Source organism: Perognathus longimembris, chromosome 28 (genome assembly GCF_023159225.1).
Source record: "Perognathus longimembris pacificus isolate PPM17 chromosome 28, ASM2315922v1, whole genome shotgun sequence".
In the NCBI taxonomy this organism is placed as follows: Eukaryota; Metazoa; Chordata; class Mammalia; order Rodentia; family Heteromyidae; genus Perognathus; species Perognathus longimembris.
Genome location: NC_063188.1, coordinates 56574457 through 56591949, shown reverse-complemented (window position 1 = coordinate 56591949; position 17493 = coordinate 56574457). Strand labels below are relative to the sequence as shown.

Here is a 17493-nt window from a genome sequence, read left to right as displayed (position 1 = left end):
ACTGGAGCTGTGGTTCAAGTGGCAGAGCTCTTGCCTTGAGCAAAAAAGCTCAGAAACAATTCCCAGACTCTGAGTTCAAGCCCCCAGGACCAACATATATACAGAGTTGCACATGCACATGCACATGCACATGCACATACACACACACATACATACACACACAAAAAGGAACTATGTATTATAAGTGCCACTGACACATAATTAATCCTTCTCTAAAAATATTCCTCTATAATTCCAAGTTGGAAAGAATCACTATCAAAATCAAATAATAGATGCAATAGTTTTACATTTTTAAATGTGGATTTGTATTAAATACTTTAGTAAGCACAACGGTGCTTGATGTAAGTGTAGAAAGTATATATTAAGAAACTGGAATCTAAACAAGCAAAAAAGAAAATAACTTTCCCTTCAATATCAACCAACCTTTTTGATCGTGATGATCCTAAAGATCTGAATTTTTCTGAAGAGCCAGTTCCCTAAACGTGACAAAAAAAGATAAAGGTGAGTAAAACTCTCACAGCAACATTCCTACAGAGTTAACCATTTCCCCATACTAAGATCTCGTGTGTGTGTGTGTGTGTGTGTGTGTGCGTACATGTGCGCGCACGCATACCATACCAGGGACTTAAACTCAGTGGTCTGGGTGCTGTCCCTAGCTTTTATGCTCAAGATTAGTGCTCTACCACTTGAACCACAACTCCATTTTCAGCTTTATTGGTAGCTAATTAGAGAAGAGTCTCATGGACTTTCCTGCCAGAGATGGCTTTAAACTGCAATCCTCAGATCTCCTGAGTGGCTAGGATTACAAGTAAGAGCTACCAGCACCCAGCTGACATCTTTTATATAGTAGCATAACAAGATACTAATATTTATGTCTTTTTTTCAAATTTTTATTATCAAACTGATGTACAGAGAGGTTACAGTTTCATACGTTAGGCATTGGATACATTTCTTGTACTCTTTGTTACCTTGTCCCTCATACCCCCCTCCCTCCTCCCCCTTTCCCTTTCCCCCCCCCCCTGAGGTGTTCAGTTCACTTACACCAAACAGTTTTGCAAGTATTGCTTTTGTTGTTGTTTGTCTTTTGTTTTTACCCTGTGTCTCTCAATTTTGGTATTCCCTTTCAAATTCCTACTTCTAATACCAGTATACATTGTTTCCAATATACTCAGATAAGATTACAGAGATAGTGTAGGTACAACCACAGGAAGGTGATACAAGAACATCATCAATAATAGAAGCTACAGATACAGATGGGACGTTGAAAGTAGTTACAACTGTGATATAACAATCGTTTCCATAACATGGAGTTCATTTCACTTAGCATCATCTTATGTGATCATAAGGGTATAGCTATTGGGCTCTTGTGATGCTCTGCTATGACTTGCCTAAACCTGTACTAATTATTCCCAATAAGGGAGACCATAGAGTCCATGTTTCTTTGGGTCTGGCTCACTTCACTTAGTATAATTTTTTCCAAGTCCTTCCATTTCCTTACAAATGGGGCAATGTCATTCTTTCTGACAGAGGCTTAAGTATTCCTCTAAAAGGAATTTGAAAAACAAATTCTCAGGGTCTGGAGATCCAGCTCATTGGTAAAGCACATACATAATCAAAGCCGTTGGGTTCAATCCTCAGGAGTGCCCCTACCACACTGCCCCACAAAAAAAAAAAACCTAATTCTCATTTACTGTCAGGTTTTCTTGCCTGAAGATTAAATTTCTAAGGGTGGCTCAGATCGATTCCAGAGCCTCCAGCCTGTTCTACCAATAAGCTATACCCCCAGCCCCAAATTTGTGCTTTGTGTGTGTGTGTATGTGTGTGTGTGTGTGTGTGTGTGTTGATGGGTAGGTACTACAGACTGAACCCATAGCCTTATTCAATATTCTAGCCCTTTTTTGTGGTAGTTGTTGTTTCCATTTTTATTATTATTATTATTATAAATGTGATATAAAGAGAGGTTGGTAAAGAGCACGCTTCTTTTTTGACAATGTCACCCCTTCCTTTGTTCTTTCCCTGTTTTCTAGCATATTTTTTTTCCTTTTTTTTTTTTTTTTTTTTGCCAGTCTTGGAACTTAAACTCAAGGCCGGAGGCTATCCCTGAGTCTCTTTGTGCTCAAGATTAGTGCTCTCACACTTGATCTACAGTGCGTCTTCTGGCTTTTTCTGATTAGTTTACTGGAAATAAGATTCTCACTGACTTTCCTGCCCAGGCTAGCTTCGAACCACAATTCTCAGATCTTGGCCTCCTAAGTAGTTAAGATTACAGGGTGAGGCACTAGCCTCTGGCTTCTAGTACTTCCTTAATTGTTGTTGTTGCTTACTAAGGCAATAGGTAGGGAGAGACTGTCCCCATTCAACAAATACATACCACAGGGGAAGAAATAATCACCCAACAGCAGAGGAGTGCACTGGAAAGAACCTGAAAATTGGCCGATTTCCTCTGTATTTAACATGGCACAGAGGAACTTCAATGACTTGTTTTGCAACTCAATCACTTTTTGTTTGACTAGTATAAAAATTAATTGGTATTAATTTTTTTAATCTGTCAACAAATAGCCTTTTTCATTATTTTCTTGTAAATATACGTAAAACATACCATTTCAACTGGGTTTTTTGTTGTTGTCTTTGCCAGTCCTGGGACTTGGGACTCAGGGCCTGAGCACTGTCCCTGGCTTCTTTTTGCTCAAGGCTAGCGCTCTACCTCTTGAGCCACAGTGCCACTTCTGGCTTTTTCTGTTTATGTGGTGCTAAGTTTTAATCAAACCCAGTGTTTCATGCATGCTAGGCAAGCACTCCACTGCTAAGCCACATAACTAGCCCTCAACTGTTTTATACATACAATTCAATGCCATTAAGTATAGTCACAATATTGAGAAGCCTCATCTACTTCTAAAACTTTTCAAGTGGTAAGGTTTTTCTCTCTACAAGACAGAAAAAAAATTTCCAAACCAGTGTAATTCTACATATGAGGTAAATGACTCTGTGAAGATTGCTATAGCTATAATAATACTTAGAAAACTCTGAATACCAAGTTTTAAGAAATCTCAAAACTGGGGAACTATGCCCATAATGTCTAACTCCAACACCACTAATAAAATATAATGACAATTAAATCCCTACCTTTAAGCATGCCTTCGACTTTCTGACTTAAGGAAAGCCACTGAAGTGAAACACATCAAAAAACAATGAACACTTTCTCAAACTGGAGAACTCACATGGGGAATTATCATAACAACAACTGCGTATATTAGTAGCCTTAAATATAGGCACATATTAATAAGAAGCAAGACAATAGCATACATTCTAGTTGATTATTAGCAATTAATAAATCCCTTTACTGGGAGAGAATGAGGGAACAGATGACACCATAGGAAAGGAAATGTACTCATTACCTGACTCGTGTAAATGTTACCCCTCTGTACATCACCTCTATAATAACTATAAAGTAAATTTTAAAAATAAAACAAAATCTCAAAAATAACAAAAAAAGAAAATAAAGCCCTTTAAAATACTCCAAATTGGGCTGGGAATATGGCCTAGTGGTAAAGTGCTCACCTTGTATACATGAAGCCCTGGGTTCGATTCCTCAGCACCACATATATAGAAAAAAGCCAGAAGTGGCGCTGTGGCTCAAGTGGTGAAGTGCTAGCCTTGAGCAAAAAGAAGCCAGGGACAGTGCTCAGGCCCGGAGTTCATGCCCCAGGACTGGCAACAAAAACAAAACAAAACAAAAATACTCCAAATTATACTTACCTCTTCCTTACTATTTTCCATCATATCAGAATTATTTCCAGAAACACGAACTTTATCTAAAAAAAAGAAAAGCAATAAAAATCATTGTTTATCTTTTCAATGTATTATCAAACCCCAAAACCAAGCAAGACATGGTAGTACATTCCTATAATCCCCGCACTTGAAAGGCTGAGGCAAGATCACGACTTCTAGAGGGCAGTTAAGGCTACATAGTAAATTTCTAGACAACCAAGGCTAAAATATCAAGATCCTGCTTTAAAAAAAAAAAAGCCAGAACCAAGCAACAGTGGCAACACCTATAATCCTAGCTACTAAGGAGGCTGAAATCTGAGGATCTCAGTTCAAAGCCAGCCTAGGCAGGAAAGTCCGAGAGACTGTTCTCCAATAAGCTACTCAGAAAAGGCCAACAGTGGCACTGTGGCTCAAGTGGTAAAACAATAGCCTTGCACACAAAAAGACTCAAACCCCATGACAAATGACAGAGGGGGAGGGAGGGAGGGAGGGAGGGAGGGAGGGAGGGAGGAAGAGACAGGAGGCTGGGAATGTGCTTAGTGGTAGAGTGCTTGCCTAGCATGCAGGAAGCCCTGGGTTTGGTTCCTCAGTACCACACAGAAAAAGCCAAAAGTGACACTGTGGCTGAAGAGTACTGGTCTTGAGCCAAAGAAGCTAAGGGACAGTGCCCAGTCCCTGAGTTCAAGCCCCAGGACTGGAAGAAAAAAGAGAGAAAAGGCCTAGGTGTTTTACTGAATTATCTTTAAAAGATAATTGATTATTCTCAGAGGGCAGGGAAAGATAGTAGATGAGAAACTTTATATGACTATGAATGAAAAGGTCAGGATAACGATGGACAGACTACATTTAAAACTAGAAAGGAATCAAGAAAGGGGTAAATGGACAGGCAAAACAACAGGGACAAAGAAAGCATCACAGAGAAAAATAGGAAACAATGTAAAACACTCCAATCCCAGTTACTGGGGAGAGGAGAAAGCAGAAGCTATAACTGTAAGGTAAAACGGGCAAACCTGGTGGCAACATGCTGGTAGCCCTAGCCACAGGATAAAGGCCCCAAGCCTTAAATCCCGTGGGATTGTGGGGAGATGGTAATCCTAACTATTGGGAGGCAGAGATGAAGAGGACTGCTAGAGACCCCATACATCTCAATCAATAAGCTGGGTATGGTGGCCTATGGCTGGGTCTCAGCATGAGAGGCCTTAGGTAAGATAAATTTTGTCAGAGGCCAAAATGCAAGGTATTATCTAAAAAATAACTAAAGCTAGGGATGGGAATATGGCCTAGTGGGAAAGTGCTTGCTTCATATACATGAAGCCTTGGGTTCCATTCCTCAGCACCACATAAACAGAAAAAGCCAGAAGTGGCGCTGTGGCTCAAGTGGTAGAGTAATAGCCTTGAGCAAAAGAAGCCAGGGACAGTGTTCAGGCCCTGAGTTCAAGCCCCAGGATTGGCAGAAAAAAATACCCAAAAAACTAAGGCTAGAAAGGCTGAGGACATGAATCAAGCAGTAGAGTACCAGCACAAAGTCCTGCTTTCCAACCCAGTAACACACACACACACACACACACACACACACACACACACACACACACAAAACTGGATGTAAATTAGCTTAACAGTGATCCTGCCTGCTTGGAAAGCTAGCATTAGAAATATAGGCATTTTGTCACTCCTGGTATCTCAGAAGGCCAGGTGATAACATTGAGACATGTCCCTTTTGTTTGAGGCTAAGATACTTGAGAGACTTGAAAACAGGACCACAGGGCCTGGGTACATGCTGCCAAGTGTCTGCGTGGGAGTTCTACATGGGATGTAGTCAGGCAGAGGGACCAAGGAAGGGGATCTGATGTGGGTATGCAGGTAAGTTTAAGCAGTGTAAGGCCCAATGCTCAGTGGCCCTACGCTCTGTGGCAAGGGCTACAAGCCCCCCTGTCTGAGGGCCACTGAGAGTCAGAGCTCCAAGCCCATGACTCACAGATTCTCTGGCTAATGAAGCTGAATTCCTGCTGTGTGTGCTTTGCTTCCAAGTGGAACTGAGAGCTCTGAGCCTGGGTCTCTAGGATCACTGGATTTCCCCAGCCTCCTCCCTCCCATAGAATGGCTAACTGCCTAGCAGAGTCAGATAGTGTTGAAACAAGCCTGCCAGGTTCTCCTTCAACAATACAAGCACTATCTTGGCTTCTCTCCACTGACTCATTCAGAGAACACCCCCCCACACACACTAGTACTGGACCCTTGATGCCCCTGGGGTACAAACAGGGGGCACTTGGGAATGTAATGGGGTCCGAGGGTGGGGGGATCCCCCATCCCTCCAAGAGTCCACCACTCAGAGACAGACTCAAGTAAAAAGATGGACTCTTTGGGGAAGTAAAAAGTATACTGTCCGGCCAGGGTCATGGCCCAGACTCGGGAGCTGGGACCGCAACTGTAAAAAGCAGGCTGGCTGGCCAAGGCCGCAGCCCAGATTCAGAAGCTGGGACCACGCTGGGGGTCCCGTTATAAAGGCAAATACCACATGGTCAAGCTTGCCACACGCAGGTGGCCAATGAGGTTACAACACTTACAGAGCATGCCAGGTCACTCACAGGTGGCCAATGGAGTTACAATCTGCCTTATAACAGGGAACAAGTGGGAACATGCCTGAACCACAGGATGCAAGCTTACTCAGGAGTGAGCTGCAGTCTCCCATACATCAAAGGAAGTTTCTAAAGTGAAAAGCCCTAAAGCTGACAACTGACTTGAGTGGCCTGCCCTCAGCCACATACAGACAAACCTGAAAAGTAGGAACAACAAAAAAAGACTTCTACTTGTTTTCTTTTCTCTGAAAGGTATAAGGGATTGGGTCCAGTGACCTAAGCAAATGGATTAAAGCTGGACTCTGAGCTATACTGGTATTCCAGTGGGAAGAAACTGCATCTCAACCCTGCCACTCATCTCAAGAAACTGCATCTCAACCCAGGCTGCTGCTAAGTATTAAAGGGACTTCAACTTAAAGAATACAGGTAACTGAAACCTCCAACCAAAAATTTATATCGAGGCATATAAAGGCAAGCCCGTCAGAATAATAGCAAACTCCTTGAGAAGGAGGCCATGAGAGAAAATAACTTCCAACACAGACTAATATATTCAGCAAAGCCATCCTTCAAAATTGAAGGAGTAATGTTAAAACCTGCCACAAGTAGCTCATGCCTGTCTACTCAGGAGACTGGGATCTGAGGATCACAGTTTGAAAACTGCCTGGGCACTCTTATCTTCAATTAACTACTAAATGGCCAGACCTGTGACCTAAGTGGTAGAATGACAGCCTTAAGCAGCAATGGTCAGCAACACTGTCCAGGGCCTGAGTTGAAGCCCAGGATTGGCAGAAAAGAACAAAAACAAAAAACTGGAAAGGAATTCATGGTCATTAAGTCAGCACTTCGGATGATACTTCAAAGGAATCCTATACACAAAAGAGGAAAATAAGCATAACAAACAGGATATGGGAAAGGATAAATCAAACTAGAAGAGATAAGCAAATGAGAATTAAGAATCAAAGACCAGGGCTGGGGAGATAGCCTAGTGGCAAAGAGTGCCTGCCTCGGATACACGAGGCCCTAGGTTCGATTCCCCAGCACCACATATACAGAAAACGGCCAGAAGCGGCGCTGTGGCTCAAGTGGCAGAGTGCTAGCCTTGAGCGGGAAGAAGCCAGGGACAGTGCTCAGGCCCTGAGTCCAAGGCCCAGGACTGGCCAAAAAAAAAAAAAAAAAGAATCAAAGACCACAAAATGACAGCAATTAGCTTATATCTTTCAGAAGTAGTTTCAAATCGTGTCTGAATTCTCCAGTAAAAACAAACAAACTGTCAGACTGAACCAAAAAAGCAAACATCAGTGTGTGCAGGAAACATACTTCACTGACAAATACAGACACAGGCTTAAAGTGAAATAATGAAAAGAAATTTTCCAAGAAGTGGAACCCCAAAGAAAGAAGTACGAGCTATAGTCATATCAGATATAGCAAACCAAAATTAGTCAAGAGACAAAGTCACTTTATAATGATAAAGGGAACAATTTATCTAACAACTATAAGTATACACATACCAAATACTAACATGCCCAATTTCATAAAGCAAGTACTATAGGGCACTAAAAGACAGACTTCAACACTGTAATAGTAGATGAATTCAGTACCTCCACTGACACAAATACATAGGTCATTTAGACAAAAAAACAACATGAAAACTTCAAAATTAAACAAAAATACAGATCAAATGGACATAATATAGACATATATAGAATATTCCAATCAACTCATGCAAATACACATTCATCTCACCAGGCCACAGACCTTTCTTCAAAACAGATATTTTAGAAAAAATAAAGTAAATCTTAACCAATGTGCAAAAACTAAAATAAATCTAGAAATTAATAAGAGAAACTATAAACAATATACAAATTCATGTAGACTGATTTAATTCCCTCTTAAAGCATCGGTGAAATACTCATCAAAGAAATATGGGGAGCAATTAAAAATTCCTCAACACAGAAATGGAGGGAAAAAGGGTGAAGAAATGCAGCAGTGGTACTCACTAGACATTATATTGAAAATGCACCATACAATTTGTGGGTGGGGACAACAAGGAAAAACAGAGAGAATAAGGGAAGGAGTGACATTATACAAAAAGAAATGTACTCTTCATTGATTTATATAATTGTAAACCTTGATACATTCCCTTTATGATAACAATATTTTTTAAATTCCTCAAACCAGCAGGATTCACATAGTTCACACCTGTAATCATAACTATTCAGGAAGCAGGTTCAATCAGAAAAGTCTGTGAGACTTTTATCTCCAATAAACTCCCAAGAAACCAGAAGTGGAGCTGTGGATTGAGTGACAGACAGGTAGTTTTGGGCAAAAGAAGCTCAAGGACAAGCCCAGGCCCTGAGTTCAAGCCCCAGGATAGGCATAGACATATAAAAAGTGATAAAAGACATCAAACAATCAGATTCAAGTAATTATAGAAATACCAGTGTAGCCATTCATGACTATACTGTTCATAATACCCACAATATGATTCAGCCAAGGTGCTTTAACCATTTGGTTAAAGAAAATGTGTCATATACAGACATTGGAGCTTTTGCTCAATCATTAAGAACAACGAAATTATTTCATTTGCTGAAAAATGGAACAACAGATGTTTAAATGAAATAAGCCAGTACCACAAGAAAAATATCACTTGTTCTCTCTCATTTGTGGAAACTAGGAGAAAACAAAACAAAAACAAGCAAAAAAAGAAAAAAAAAAACTAAGGTCAAGAAAGTAAAGGGAGCCTACATGGTAGAATGGAAGCGGGAAATGAAAAGGAGAAAGAAAGTGGGAATAAAAATGATAGGAGCCAGGTGTCAGTGGCTCACACCTGTAATCCCAGTTACTCAGGAGGCTCTAAGGATAGCCTCCTGGGCAGGAAAGTTTATGGGATTCCTATCTCCAATTACCTACCAAAAAAGCCAGAAGTAGAGCTGTGGCTCCAGTGGTAGAGCAATATAGTCTTGAGCAGAAAAGCCCAGAGAAAGCACCCAGGCCCCGAGTTCAAGCCCCAGGATAGGCATAGACATATAAAAAGTGATAAAAGATGTCAAACCCAGAGAAATTATATCTCAAGGGACAATTATCCAAAATTAAGAACTGTGAAAGTTCTCAATACCATTCATAATTAAAAATGATTTACAGACAGGAGTCAGCGGCTCACACCTGTAATCCTAGCTACTTAGGAGGCTAAGATCTAAGGATCGCGGTTCGAAGCCAGCCCAAGCAGGAAAGTCCTTGTGAGACTCTTTATCTCCAATTAACCACCAGAAAGCTGGAAGTGGCACTGTGGCTCAAAGTGGTAGAGTGCTGGCCTTGAGTGAAAAAGCTCAGGGCAGTGCCCAGGCTGAGTTCAAGCCAATAAAAAAAAAATTTACAACCAGGGGCCAGTGGCTCACACCTGTCATCCTCAGGAAGGCTAAGATCTGCAGATCACAGTTCAAAGCAAACTGGGGAAGGAAAGTCCATGAGACTCTTATCTCCAATTATCCACCAAAGGGGCTGGGAATATGGCCTAGAGGCAAGAGTCCTTGCCTTGTATTCATGAAGCCCTGGGTTCGATTCCTCAGCACCACATATATTTTTTTAAAAAAGCTTCAAGTGGAGCTTTGGCTCAAGTGGCAGAGTGCTAGCAAAAAGAAGCCAGAGACAGTGCTCAGGCCCTGAGTCCAAGCCCTGGACTGGCAAAAAATAAAAATAAAATAAAAATAAATAAACAATTATCCACCAAAAAGCCAAAAGTGGAATTGTGGCTCAAGTAGTAGAGCACTAAGTTCAAGCCCCAGACCAGCCCACACAGATTTACCTGAGTGCTGGTGGCAAATGCTTATAATGCTAGTAGCTACTTGGGAGGCTGAGATCTGAGGATCTCAATTTGAAGCCAGTCCAGGTAGACAAATGCAAGGGTCCTATCTCCAATTAACCAGCAAAAAGTTCTAAGTGAAGATGTGTGTGCGCTGGGTTGTGGCTCAAGTGCTAGAGCATCATCCTTGAAACAAAAACAAAACAAGGAAGAGTGGCAAAAAAAACCCTTAGTTCAAACCCCAGCACTAGCATACACACATACACACATGCATACACACACACACACACACACAGAGTAATTTACAAGGACAAAGTCCAAACCACTAAGCTGTTAAAATACCTCTTCTAATGCTGTGTATTTATCACAATCGACGTTCATCATCTTATCAGCCATTCCTATTACACATAAAACCATACTAAATGCTTTCTTCTCGAAACTCCTACCAATCAAACTAAGGGTTTTTCCCATTTTATTTTATTAGTATACAACAGTTATATAAGGGGGAAGAAAAAACTCACACTTTTCCTTACTGAAACGCAAATCTCTTATGCCAGATACCAACAAACATACACAATAGAAACTTCTATCATGTGTAATGTTCACATTACCCACAAATTGAAAGACTTTAATAACTGCTTTATCAGAAAAAAGAACCTTCATAAAAGACTAGAAGATGCAGCTGATGTTTGAATTTACCTATAGTTTGATTCATCAAAAGTCGAGGAGGAGAATTTGTGTCTTCTGATTCCTCTGAGGAGTGTGCTAGGAAGTCATGAAGCTTCTGCACCAATGTATTCAACTTGCTTTCACTATGGAAACAAAAAGGTAAAGAGGTTCATTAACTAGGTTTAAACCTCAAATAAGCTAAACATAATCCATAGTATAAAATATTTGGAGAGGCTGGGAATGTGGCTTAGTGGTAGAGTGCTTGCCTAGCAAGCATGAAGCCCTGGGTCCAATTCTTCAGCACCACATATACATAAAAATGCTAGAAGTAGTTCTGTGGCTCAAGTGGTAGAGAGCTAGCCTTGAGCAAAATAAACTCAGGGATAGTCCCAGGCCCTAAGTTAAAGCGACAGAACTGGCAAAAAATATATATATGTATGTATGTATGTATGTACGTACGTATGTATGTGTGTGTATATACAAACTGTTCTCTCGCAAAGAGAAAATGCTAAAAACTACACATGGTGGTAGAAAAATTGCCTGTCAATCTGCAAATGACCCAACTGATTCAAAGCTAAGGAAAGAAGGGGAAGGAAGGAAACAAGGAAAAGGGGAAATAAATGAAAGGATGGGTTATGAATAATGTCAACCACAGAATGTAAAAAAGTCAAAACTCCACTGTTACCTTGTGCAAGAAGTAGGTATGTAGATAAAGCTCACTTTTGTTTAGTATACATTAGTGGTACAGGAATGGTTCAGTCACATTTCCACACTTACAGTAATAATCCCAATCAATCTCACGCCTATATTCTTTCTTATCTTCCTCACTTCTTAAAACAATTTCAACAAGTTTCATTATTCTTTCTTCATACATGTAAATTAATCCCACCGAATTTATCTTCATTCACTTACCTTAATTAGCCCAACTTCCTCTCCCAGGTACTCACTTGCCCCAACAAACCTATTTTATTTCCTTTCTTGTCTGTTTTTTTTTTGGGGGGGGGGTGTCATCTGAGACACCAAAGAATGCAAGGCCTGGGCGCTGTCCCTGAGCTTCTTTTGCTCCTAGCCTCTACCACTTGAACTACAATGCCACTTCGTGGCTTTTTTGGCAGTTTTAGTTGAGGTCTCATGGTTTCCTCCCTAGGCTGGCTTTGAACCATGATGCTCAGCTCTCAGCCTCCAGAGTACCTAGGATTGCAGGTATGAGCCACCAGCACCGTCTTTTTTTCTTTTTAATTGTATAGTAATTGTAAGGATTTTCAGCATGGTGTCTCAGACACGCATATGAACGTATTTATGTATATATGGGGGTGGGGGGCGGTAGTCAGTTGTGGGGCTTGAACTCAGTATCTGAGCACCCTCCCTAAGCTTCTTTTTGCTCTAGTGCTCTACCACTTTAGCCACAGCACCACTTCCGGTTTTCTTCGAACTGTGATCCTCAGATCTCAGCCTCTTGAGTAGCTAGGATTACAAACATAAGCTACCGACACCGGGCTAGACATGCACGTATTAGTCAGAATAATGTTCTCTACTGCTTTCTCTTTCCCTGCCCACTCCCCAACCTCTCTACTGATAACAGCTTATCGTTTTTTTTAATTTAAATGTATTTCATACCTACTATACAAAACATACTGTATAAATCAATAATAATATTGATGGCCCAATTGATGAATTGTCAATTAATCGATTAAACATAAAACACATTCCCCGTATCCTAATCCATGTCGGTAACTACAAACCCCAGAACAAAGACGGGGTAGGTCACAAGTTTGGCAACTGGCCAGCATAGCAAAGTGCTATCACAAACTACGCACCCACCCACATTAAGCATAACGCGGCACACACCTTGACGCCATAAAAAACGTTGAAAAAGTGGTCAGTATTTTCTTTGAAAATTAAACTCCATAAAATGGATATAAGTTAATGAAGGGGGAGGACATAAGGTCTCGCAAGAGGAGGGGCAGAACAACCCAACTCCTAGTGCCACGCGACGTCTTAAATTATAAAATGGCTGGCAAGTACACACACACACACTCACACACACACACACACACACACACACCCAGTGAAGTCTCGCGAGAAGAGAGTTGAATAACCCACACCCATTGGGCAAAGTGATTTTTTAGCTAAATTTCAAGTGGTAGGGGAGCGGGAAAGGGAGGGCAATGAAATCTCGTGAGAAGATGAGCTGAAGGACCCTCTGACTCCCATGGCCTTTGACCCCACAGGCCCTGACTGCAGTGGCTGAAGGGAGCAGCCTCTGGGAGCCCGAGCTGTGACTCTGCACTTTGTCTGGGGAATCGCCGAAGAAGCATGGTTGAGTGGAACTCCCCTACCATAACTCGCCCCCAGAGCCCCCCAAAAGCCACTCTCTTTGTCAGAAACATGGTGAGAAATATTACCTGGGAAGATTTAAACCGCGAATTCGGGCGTTTCGGCCCCTTGACGGACATGTACGTTTCATTCAATTTCTACACCAGGTGACCTCCGGGGTTTGCTTACATTCAGTTTAAGAACGCTGAAGACGCGAGAGAAGCATTACAAAACTTGGATCAAAAATGGATTTGTGGACACCAAATCAATGTACAGTTTTCCTGGGGGGCTTGGAAGACCATGAAAGAAGTGAATGCCAAAATGTATAGATTCCCCAGACATCAAAGACGGACACGGGCATTCGAGAACTTTCGAGAGCAGCCCAACGAGCAACTCTGTTCATTCCTACAGAAAATCTCACTCTCCTGGAAATGCTAGACGGTGGAGAAGCCCAGGGAACAGAAGCCAACATGGAAATGAGGCTTTTTCAAGAGCTAAATCCAGTTCAAGAGACCAGCCAAAGGCTGATCAGAAGACAGAAAAGCAAGCAGAATCAGACTGCATGGGCGCATCCCACAGAAAAGTTGAGACGCCTCCAAAAAAACATCCCAAGGCCCAGCAATCTGCCTCAAGACATGAGAATGAATCAACACACCAAAAATCACCTGCATCGAAATCTCAGTAAAAAAGACACAAAATTAAGGTATAAATCTTGGTTAAAATCTAGGACTATTTCTAAATCCAATGGCCAATTATAATGTACACCATGATACTTTGGGCAAACATTCATCATGACTTTTTTTGTGCTGTCCCTGGGACTTGAACTCCTGTCCTGGGTGCTGTCTCTGAGCTATTTCTGCTCAAGGCTACTACTCTACCATTTGAGCCATACCTCCACTTCCTTGAGATAGAGTCTCAAGGCCTTTCCTGCACAGGCTGGCTTCAAACCACATTCTTCAGATCTCAGCCTCCTGAATAGCTAATTACAGATGTTAATCACAGGCTCCTAGCCAATAGTCATAGTTCCTTTGGTATACTTAAATTGTTGTGATTAACATGTTGTAATGGTGTGTAAAAGCACTAGTTCTTCCTGTTATTGTGGTTATAATGGTTATAAATGTGTGAAATGGTTATAGTTATAATTTGTTATATTTTAGTGAGATACCAGTCTCATATGTGTCTGTGCATGTTTAATGTATATGCATGTTTGACATATATGCAAATACATGTTTAATATGTGTATGCACCTACCAGGTTCTGGTGTCTCTTTTTGAAAAGACTATCATGTTTTATACTTGAAGTATTTGGTGAAAATGTATTGGCTATTAACTTGCAATACTGATTTACTACAAATGCACTAGTTAATAAGCCTTAAACACAGGTTTCTCTGTTTAATAAAACTCTCTTTAGACTCTGTTTTGTAACTTTTAAAACAGCTTCCCCATGCACTGGCTGGTATTTTACATGTATGTAGTTTTTAATATATATTGTTATTGAGGAGTTGTCCAGAGGGGTTACAATTTCATAAGTAATAAGTATAATTCTTCTCGAACAATAACATCCCTTCATTCACTTTTCTCCAGTGTCCACTTCTCTTCCCACCTCACAAGTTGCATAGTTCACTTTTTAGATACTGTGTGTTGAATACTATCACTGCCTCTGTTGACCCTTCATTCCTCCATTCCTATGCCCTACTTTTTCCCCTATTAAAAAAAAAAAAAAAAAAGCAGGGGCTGGGAATGTGGGTTAATGGTAGAGTGCTTCCCTAGCATACATGAAGCCCTGGGTTCCATTCCTTAACACTACATAAACAGAAAAAGCCAGAAGTGGGGCTGTGGCTCAAGAGGTAGAGTGCTAGCCTTGAGCAAAAAGAAGCTCAGAGACAGTGCTCAGGCCCTGAGTCCAAGCCCCAGGATTGGCAAAGAAAAAAAAAGTTTTGATTTGCATTTCCTTTATGGCCAGGGTTATTGAGCATTTCCTTGTGTGTTTATTTGCCGTTCTTCTTCTAAAAAGTCTCTTTAGCTCCTTTGCCAATTTATTGATTGGTTTATTAGTTTGGGTTTTTAAGACATTAGATGCCTATCTGTAATCCCAGGTACTCTCAAGGCAAAGATGGGAAAGACTGCAGTTTAAAGCCAACCTAGACCTAAAATAAGCAAGATTTCCACATCTTGACAGAGAAGGTGAGCATGATAGTTCATACTTGTAATTCCAGCTATTTGGGAGACATAAATAGAGGACCACACATCTAACCTCAGGCAAAAATTGTGGGAAACTACAGGGGGGAGGTGTCAAAATGTCTGGAGGCATGGTTCAAAAGGTAGAGTATCTGCCTAATAACAGTGAAGCTTGAGATAAAGCTATTTTTTAAAAAAAGTACATACCATGAATAAAAGAATTTCCTATTTGGTAAAACTGTTACCTAGGAAAATAGCTTCCAGGCTGAGAATACGGGTAAGTGGTAGAGTGCTTTCCTAGCATGCATGAAGACTTGGGTTCGATTTCTCAGTGTCACACAAACAGAAAAGGCCAGATGTGGTGCTGTGGCTCAAGTGGTAGAGCGCTAGCCTTGAGCAAAAAAAGCTCAGGGACAGTGCTCAGGCTGAGTTCAAGCCCCTGGACTGGCCAAAAAAAAAAAAAAGAAAAGAAAAATAGCTTCCTACTAACCTAAACTGAAGTTGTAGCCACATGACAACACTTCTTGGATACACTGAAGTTCAGGATGGATTTCTAGGTCTGATCAAGTGTCTAGACCACATGCCATTGGTTCATACCTGTAAAATCCTATTCAGGAGGCTGAGATGAAGAGGATTACAGTTTAAGGCTAGAGCACTAGCCTTGAGCAAAAATGAGCTGAAGACAGCATCCAGGCCTCAAGTTCAAGTCCCATGATGAAAAGAAAAACCCTAGTCCGCAAATCCCATGCCAACTCCTCTCAAGGCCCAACACATGGAAACCTAACAAAATCAACCAAGTCCACATCTCCTTCCTCTAGTCAGGAGTCTTCTATTTATCCCAGTTCATTAGCGGGTACCAAACCAGTGGTTCTGGCTTGTGGCACTCTTCTAAGTTCTCCCAGAATCCCTGCAGCACTGCCCCTGCCAACAGCAACTCGGTCTGAACAAGCTGACCTGTACAACCACCAACCCTAACAGTGACTTCCTGCAAGACATTGAAAGGTGACCTAAAGTTCATATGGTGACAAACTAGAGGATTTGGAGGATAACAGCCCACCCCGACTAATAGAAAAAGGGGAGGAAGTGTGGCTTTCAAGCAAGCCCTTCCCTCCCCCACCACTCTCTCTCTCTCTCTCTCTCTCTCTGGAACCAGAGCACAGATTACTGAAAGCAAGGGGTGGGAAGAAATATCCAGAAATGGTAAGAGTTGTCTTCCTCTCCCAGAGGATGACACAGAGCAGAGCTGTGGCGCCAGCCCCACCTCCCCAGGAGAAGAGCTTGTAAAGAGTCTGAAACAGGGCTGGGAATATGGCCTAGTGGCAAGAGAGCTTGCCTCGTATACATGAAGCACTGAGTTCGATTCCCCAGCACCACATATATAGAAAACAGCCAGAAGTGGCGCTGTGGCTCAAGTGGCAGAGTGCTAGCCTTGAGCAAAAAGAAGCCAGGGACCGTGCTCAGGCCCTGAGGTCAAGCCCCAGGACTGGCAAAGAGAGAGAGAGAGAGAGAGAGAGAGAGAGAGAGAGAGAGAGTTCAAACTCTAGTACATCCCTCTAAAAAATAATAGTCTGGGGCTGGGAATGTAGCTTAGAGGTAGAGTGTGTGCCTAGCATGCATGAAGACCTGGGTTCGCTTCCTCAGCACTACATACACAGAAAATGCCAGAAGTGATGCTGTGCCTCAATAGTAGAGTGTTAGCTTTCAGCAAAATGAACCCAGGGATAGTGCTCAGGCCCTAAGTTCAAGCCAGAACTGCCAAAAAAAAAAAAAATAATCAACTAATAGCCAAAAAAAAAAAAACAAAACAAAGGCTTTAACGCAAATAAAATTTGGTTGAGAGTGTACCTCAAGGGCAGAGTGCTTGTCTGGCATGCAGGAGGCCCTGGGTCCAATTCCCAGCATAGAATTTTTTTTAAAAACTAAACTTCAATTGTAATATAATGATTATCTGCAATATACTTTTTTAAAAAATAGACCATAACCAGACATTTTAACACACACTTGTAATCCCAGCTATTGGAGCAGTAATGATCAGAGGCTCTCAGTATGAAGCCAACCAGGACAGTTAGCAGGATATCCTAACTGAAAAATTAATACTTAAAAGGGCTATGGTGTGGCTCAAGTGCTGTGCTAACTAAGCATGCAAGCCTTGAGTTCAATCCCCAGTATGGGGGGAGAGGACAGAGGG

General features: G+C 41.5%; 1 protein-coding gene across 7 annotated transcripts in view; it reads right to left on the bottom strand.

The window, feature by feature from the left end:
* Atrx (ATRX chromatin remodeler) overlaps positions 1 to 17493 on the bottom strand; it is a 163518-nt gene that overhangs the window by 105693 nt on the left and 40332 nt on the right. For 6 of the 7 annotated variants that reach the window (XM_048336717.1, XM_048336718.1, XM_048336720.1 and 3 more), the window contains 3 exons: positions 10843 to 10955; positions 3757 to 3812; positions 424 to 476 (listed from right to left, as the gene is read on the bottom strand). In XM_048336717.1, the coding sequence (XP_048192674.1) occupies positions 424 to 476; positions 3757 to 3812; positions 10843 to 10955 (222 nt within the window). The remainder of the gene's footprint in view (positions 1 to 423; positions 477 to 3756; positions 3813 to 10842; positions 10956 to 17493) is intronic. The other variant, XM_048336723.1, reaches the window with a different exon arrangement.